The 8107-nt window shown below is 27.0% G+C and overlaps 1 protein-coding gene across 1 annotated transcript; it reads left to right on the top strand.

Annotated features, from left to right (window-relative positions):
- Nucleotides 1–2891: 2891 nt before the first annotated feature.
- Nucleotides 2892–7905, top strand: LOC105449077 (branched-chain-amino-acid aminotransferase, cytosolic). The gene is made up of 7 exons (XM_011688073.1): nt 2892–2912; nt 4325–4432; nt 4511–4720; nt 5350–5580; nt 6756–7065; nt 7166–7320; nt 7408–7905. Exons 1-7 carry the CDS (start codon nt 2892–2894, stop codon nt 7597–7599), a joined length of 1227 nt encoding a protein of 408 aa, XP_011686375.1. The 3' UTR covers nt 7600–7905.
- Nucleotides 7906–8107: the final 202 nt, after the last annotated feature.

Below are 8107 nucleotides of genomic sequence, written 5' to 3'. Positions count from 1 at the left end.
AAATAAAAGCGTACTTTAACAGGAGTAGCTAAGAAAGTGGCACACGGATTGAATAACTTTGCTGAAAACTTTAAAAGTTTTGCTAAATATTCCTCAATCGGATTAAGTAGCTAAACGTCATTTGATTCTAGCAAATTTTTTTACTGCAGCACCTACATTTTAATAACTAATAAATTTAGGTTCAGCAACAACGATATTAGCTGTCCCTATTTTAAGTACGCATCTTAGCTGCCATAGCTATATTTTAGCTTCATTGGCTAATCTGTTTTTTGCGTGTACAAAAATTATAAATAAAACTGTATTTTTTAATTTAAATTTATCTAAACTTCAATTAACAAATAATTTTTAATTAAACATTAAAGTTAGTTAAATTTTAATAAAAATCGTGCAACACTTATGTAAATCATATACAAAATTCAAATTCTTGATCTTTATGCGCATTGGGACTATCTTAGTGAGTTATATCTTAATACAATAATCCAATCTTTTATTGACGTAAATACAATAATTCAATTAGATAACTAGATACTTTAAAGGTGTTAATATTACAAAAATAGAATAAAACTGATTGAAGAATTTTATGACATCGGTAAAATATCTCATATTTTCTTTCAGATATCTCATAGATGTACATAAACCTTATATCTTGTTTAAAATCAACACATGGATACAGGAAAGCTCATGTATAAAATTATAAAATTTATTCTACTGTAAATAATCAAAGAAAGTCATTTTGAAACAGTTTCTTTTAAAAAATGAAGGTTTTTACATGTAAAATCATAATTATGATTTTTGTACACACATCGAAATTATTCTAAGTATATTATATATCATAATACGATAATTCAATATTATTTGATGAAAAAAAAAATCCAATACAGGACTGAGACTTCTAGGATCCTAAATTATGAAAATATTGTAAAAGAGAAGAACGATTTTATGACATTTTTAAAACATCTCATATTGAAAGCTGCAAAATATGTTATATAAATAAAATTAATTTTAAACATGCATATGTTACAAACAAAAATGTCTTTTCTCATTTTGTTCTCTTAATTTTAATGTTTTCTGGGATGGAATCTCCAATTATTATATTATTATAATAATATTATTATTATTATATACAAAAACATGAATATTTTCATGTATTAATATTTAAGGATAAAATTTTATAAGCTAATTAATTCGAATTAAATAATATAATATTATAATAATATTTCAAAATATTCAAACTAAATTTGCGTATAAGCATTCATAATGAATCGATGTAGACGTATCAATATGACGTAAGATTATATTCTTACAGCTATCACGCGACGTTACACGTGCTACTATTCGGAGGAATTTTATTTGCTAATTTATAATTCCAATTCAATTCCTAAGTATTTAAATAAGAGAAAATTAGTCTATTTAATTATATTTATTATATTATTGATACTTATAAAAATTAACTGTACATTTATACATTATTTCATATTTATATTTCTACATATTATCTTTATATAAAATACAAAAATTTATAATATATTTGAACATTTGAGTTTTGAGGAAAGAAATTGGAAAATGACAAAATGTAAAAAGAATAAAATGAATAGACTAATATTTGTGCCAACGTCAGCGAATCGTTCGATTTCAATTTAATCAAGTCATGTTTGTTCGTTCGCGCATGATTTCCGATCAGTGACATTGAATGCAATGTGTAGATTTTATATGCATATTAACCTAGTATTATTTTACAATTTATCTAATATTAAATATATCTAATCAAATGTATCACTATATGTTTAATATATAATAATAAATGTTTAATAAACGTCTAATATTAATAATCGAATAACATTACGCGAGAAACTTTGTTGCTTTTATAATCATTTTGCACATACATATATTGATGTTTTTACCTCTTTTTTTGTTGCATAATAATGTAATACCAGGATTGAGTAAGTTAGTTTTTTTTCTTTTAACGTAGTTAAAAGAAAAAAAAACTTTCTTTTAAAGTAGTTAAGTTAAAGTTAACGGTTAAAATCAATTTAATAACGTTAATTATACATAACACATAGAATACGCGTTATAAATAATTGGATTTTAATAAAAGTACTATTTTTTAAATTTTTATTACTTAATTTTTCTTTTAAATCATCACAGTTGTTAATAAAATTTTTATTTTTTTCTATTCAAAGTAACAAAATTACATGACTATAACGATACAGTCATGATAGATTATTGTTCAATATTCTTAAATGTTCAAAATTTTATAAAAGAAAAAAATATTAGTGCTTTTTAAAAAACGAAAATTTTTTTGATTTATAATTTAAAAAAAGAAAGAAAAAAATTAATATAGTCAAAATAACTAATTAAAGTTATAAGTTAAGTTGCAAATTATTAACTTTATTATTTTTATAATTTGTTACTACTCATCCTATATAATACGCAAATCCTGTACGTAACGCCAGAAGCAAATCGAAACTTTTCTACTGAATATTTTCTAGTACAAAACATTCCAACAATATTGCAGCAATATTGCGACATTCTAATTGTATTGAAAAAACCTTGCTAATGTCATCAAAAGGATGAAACGTTGGAACGATGAAATGTCATTTTCATTAGAATAATAAGTACGTTATCAATAAGCAAAACGGTTTCTTTCGATAAGAATTTCCTGCTATTTAATCAAAGCACATGGTTTTTAAAATGTTTTAATCAGAAATGGCTAAAACAAAAGAATCTTTTACAACTAATATTATATGTCACAACTCTCCGTCTCTAGAATCTTTTATTGTTATTTTATTATTGTGTTATTATTTTTTTACAGTATGTTTTTTATCTTAAAGCTTATACCACATTCTTATCTTAAGATGAAAATGTTAAGTTTTGGCTATTTTTCGGCTAACATGAGAAGAATTCTTAGATCGGTATTTATAATCGGTTCTTATAATTAAGACTTTAAGATCTTAAATATAGTCTTAAGATGTCATAAGCCAACTAAGTATTATTATCTTAAGACATTATTTAAGACAGTTTTAAAATAGAAAAGAACCGACTATGTATACTGAGATGTACAAATTACATATCACGTAAACAGAATTAAGTGCTATAACGCTTATCTTGGAGAAACATCGAGAATAGAGAAATTGTGATCAAAGACAATAAAAATCAGAGCAAGATCCAAGGAATTAAGCAACAAGAATTATTATTTTTTAATAATGATTGTATTATTTAAATACATATAACTTAATAAGAAATATTTTCATGTTATTTAAAGTCAAGGAGAAAGATTCGCAACTTACCTCAAACTCTTTGTCGCTTGTTAATAATCCGAAAATGCTCTCTAAATTATACGTTTTTAAGTAACAATAATAGAATGGTTATTGCTTAATTTCCGATGTCTTGATGATTACTTAACAATTTATTAATAAATGTGAGATTATTGTCTTTAATCATGATTTCTTCCATGTCCCTGATGTTTCCCTAAGATAAACGATATACCACCCGATTCCGCTTAACTAATCCTTTAATGAGTGCTTTTCATTTAATGACAAAAGGCGACACAAACATTATTCTACTTTTCTTGATATTTAATGCGTAATAAAGACAGAACGACTTGTGTCACCAAATGGAAAGCAATATATAATTTGTACACAGAATTTCTTTACAAGTGTCAGTCAAAAAACAGCAAAAAAAACTTAACATTCTCCTTTTTAAATTTATATTTTTTCTTTATTTTCCTCAAGAAATAATGAATGTTTTATAACGAAACGTGTGACCTTCAACTTGCAGTCTATTGTGTTATATTCTTTTTTAAATAAATCTTTGAAAGAATGCTTATTGGTCAAAAGAATTTAGTCTTGAAAGTTCTTGAAAAGCGAAGATCCATTTTAAAAACTTTTAATTTTCGTCGGTCATGCATGCAAATATCATTTGTAATATAAGTCTTGCCTCTATGTAGCGCAAAGTTTAGTCTAGAAGATAATGTTTCAACTTATTTTACTCCTTCAAAAATATTAAAATTTGCATTTTGCAAGTAACACTAATCGAACGATCGAATAAATATATTTACATATAGTGCTTAGCTGATATTTACGTCAATGAGTATATAGAATTGCAATGGTGCGATTCTCTTATCAATACATATTTTTCTATCTGGTAATCTAATTTCATAACAGATTACTTTTTTCTCTTTTAAATGCATATCTGTCCAAAGTGTGATAAGGGCATTACATTTTTTAGTCTTATTTTTACTTTCCATATAATAAATAATTGTTTATTGCGAAAATATGCATTCTTTATTAATAGAGATAGAAATAAGTGTACATATTTCTTTTAGATTTTATCCCTTGGAAATCTGATTAATCAGCTGCAGCAGAGCGTTAGGTGGAGCTCTTCTTTAAAAACCAAAGACAAGAACTCTATACAACCGCAACGTTTTTTTAAGGTATTCACTTGACACGATAGCAATAATTAAGTAATTAAATGTAGTATAGATGAAAGTGAAAGTGTAACTTATTTGCAGTATGCAGATTTATCTGTCCGTCTCGCTGGTCCAGATCAGCTAAATCCTAAACCCGATGTTAATCAGCTTTCATTTGGGAAATATTTCACTGATCACATGCTCAAAATACATTATTACGAAGGTATGAACGGCTGGCAAGCACCAGAAATTATGCCTTTCGAAAATATAGTTCTTCATCCAGCTGCGAAAGTGCTTCATTACGCTGTGGAGGTATATATAATATTTTATATTGCAAAAATAATGTAACATAGAATTTAAAAAAGTAATTTATTTTTAGTAATTTATTTCCCTTATTTATTTATTATATATTAATATTTTAATAGATTTCTTTCGTACTTACAAGAAATATTGCTTATTTAATTAAGCAATATTTTTTGTTGAAAAATTGCTTAACTATATAAGCAATATTTCTTGTAAGTATGAAATGTAATATCTGTTTCTGTCTTTGTTACTATATCTAATTATGTACATATAATTCGCAGTGCTTATAATGTCAATGTATTCTTATTTCAATAATTAGTACAATTAGGATAGAATTATTTGATACAGATAGAATTATTTTTCTAATTGTTAGTATATCTAAGTAAAGCTGATAAATTTTCTTTTGTCAAATTAAATTTTCGTATAGAAATTTTTGAAATTCTTCTATTAAAAATATTCGAACGATAATCACAATTGAAGGGTATTTTATCATCTGTGAAATTAGATTCAATAACATGTTTAAAACTATAGGATATGCAAAGATTATTAAACTTGTACGTATATTAATTATTACGGAGATAAAATTTCTTGTGTGCTTTAACTTGGCAGTAGTAATATGTATATAAATCTTTTCTCAGTTGTTCGAAGGTATGAAAGCTTATAGAGGTGTTGATGGCAAAATAAGGTTGTTTAGGCCAGAGCTAAATATGGAGAGAATGAATAATTCAGCAATAAGAGCTGGTCTGCCTCCTTTCAGAGGGGATGAATTAATTAAGTGCATTTGCAGATTGATTAGTATAGATCAAGAATGGGTTCCACATTCTACCGCCTCTAGTCTTTACATTCGTCCTACGCTTATCGGCATCGATGTAAGTACTATTTAAGTATTGTATAATTATTACGTGATTAGAACGTGTTATAGAGTAATATCCTGCTAGTATTTAATTCATTATAATTTGCATTGTAATACTATTTTACAACAAATGATGCAATTGCATGGCTGATTGTACATTAAATTACACAAACATATAATCAGCAAGAAACAGTACTCGTGCATTACTTATGTCACGGACGTCATCAAGACTGCTATATACGCGCGCGAGAATAATCATTATATTTCTCAATACTTAACTAACGATAATATGTGATAAATGGAATCACAGCCTTTTGTTGCGCATAGTTATATGTTACGAGATGATGCATGCCTCTACAATCATGTTATTTGGATGTAATCTTGACTTATCACTCAAAAAACTTTTTCTCTTTTTTTTCCGATAAATTTGATATAGTTGGACGTCACTTTCATGAGTATCATAATTATCATATCAGTTCTTATCATATTAATACGTAATTAATAAAAAATACATTTATTTTTTTTATTATATTTCTCAATCTTTTACCTGCATTTACTTTTGTAATTTTTTACAAAAGTAACATAAATTAATATATTACATATTTTAAATATCTCTAACTATTACATTAATTCAACACGTGAAATATTTTTTATTTAACTTTAATATTTTAACTTCCTGTCTGCAAGATAAGTGTTGCTTCAGAGTATTTATTTAGACTCTACGATAACATCTACAGCATTCAGAGAAATTTTTCCTTTTTTCATAATTTGATTTTTGTGACTTTCTTGAAGAAGTCGCATAACTATTTCTGGTGTAAATTCTGATATAAATTGTGCAATGTGGCCAATGAAATAAATTAGTGTAATAGCTGATGCAATAAATTTCTGCTTTTCAAATTATATTATAACATAATAATACAACTATATACATTTATTTGAAGTGATCAAAAATATGTTATAACTAATTTGATATTTTTAATTAAATGGTGTTTTAACAAACAATGTTTTGAATATATAAATTAAAAGTTTGCTTTCATATTATGAATTAAATAGAATAAAATTAAATTTAAATTTAAACTACTAACAATTAACGCATATATAAAATATTTTTTCAAGTGATGTTGCGTTCTTAAATTTCAATAAATTTTTTTTTTAATCTAACTTAAGCACATTTTATTTGTCTTTATATAGCCTACACTTGGAGTCGCAACTTCGGATTCAGCTTTATTGTATGTAATCCTATCTCCTGTCGGATCTTATTTTAAAGCCACAGATCGGCAAGTCGGAGTTTCCCTGCTTGCAGATCCCAGATATACGAGAGCATGGCCTGGTGGTTGTGGTGATTCTAAATTAGGTAGTAATTATGGACCTACGATTCATGTTCAACAAGAAGCCACCGAAAAAGGTTTGCAGCAAGTATTGTGGCTGTACGGCGAAAACAATGAACTTACAGAAATTGGTACTATGAATGTCTTCGTTGTTTATATAAATGATAATGGAGGTAAGAAGCTTTTTAGTGAAATTTATCTCGTAAAATGTTTGTTAAAAACATCATAATGAGGAATAACCCGATTTAATAATCCGATTATTATCTTCAATAGAAAGGGAATTACTTACACCACCCTTAAATGGTTTGATCTTGCCCGGAATTATAAGAAGCTCGCTTCTAAGTATAGCTAGGCAATGGAATCAATTTAAAGTTACGGAGAGATCTATTACGATGAAAGAAATCATACAATTAAATTCAGAGAACAGGGTAAGATTTACACTCCTAATATGTACCTTGTTGTTTTTTTTCTTATTTTATTGTTTAATATTACAATTAATTTGTTTTTTTTTGTAGCTGTTGGAAATATTCGGAGCAGGAACAGCATGTGTAGTAAGTCCCGTATCTTATATTGACTTCCAAGGTCAAGGGTTGCATATACCAACGACGGAACAACCGGAAGCAATTTATCAGATGCTTAGAAAACATCTATTGGACATACAGTATGGTATTATACATGACCATCCATGGAGTTTAGTCATTGAATAAAATATGAACGACAGAAAATTATGGCTACTTTTCTTTTAAAAAACACAGTCGACGCACTTAACACAAATCGACGCACGGGAAGGAGGGTGCTTTCCATTTACAATTTTCAAAATCAATTGACATTCCTTGACTTTTCTCAAGGCGAGAATTAAATTGTTTTTGTTAATTGAACGATTATTAGAACGCATCCGCAACTTCCATCATTTTGTTTGATTACACGTATACACACGATGTAAGATTCGAATGTGCTCGAGTGTTAATCTGTGTTGATTTATGTTTAAAAGAAAGCAGCCTATATCTAAGATTATTTTTCACACACACACACACACACACACACACACACACACACACACACACACACATAAGCATATATAATATATATACATATATACACTGGTCCAAAAAATTAAAGGATCACCTGTTCTAGCCTCCAAAAATAGGCAAAATTCAAGAGAGTGTAACTTCGTCAAAAATGATCGTATCGAGATGAAGATCGGAAGAGCACACG

Source organism: Wasmannia auropunctata, unplaced genomic scaffold (genome assembly GCF_000956235.1).
Source record: "Wasmannia auropunctata unplaced genomic scaffold, wasmannia.A_1.0 LD336078.1, whole genome shotgun sequence".
Taxonomy (NCBI): Eukaryota; Metazoa; Arthropoda; class Insecta; order Hymenoptera; family Formicidae; genus Wasmannia; species Wasmannia auropunctata.
Note: the sequence above shows the minus strand (reverse complement) of the source record. Positions and strands in the feature narration are given on the sequence as shown.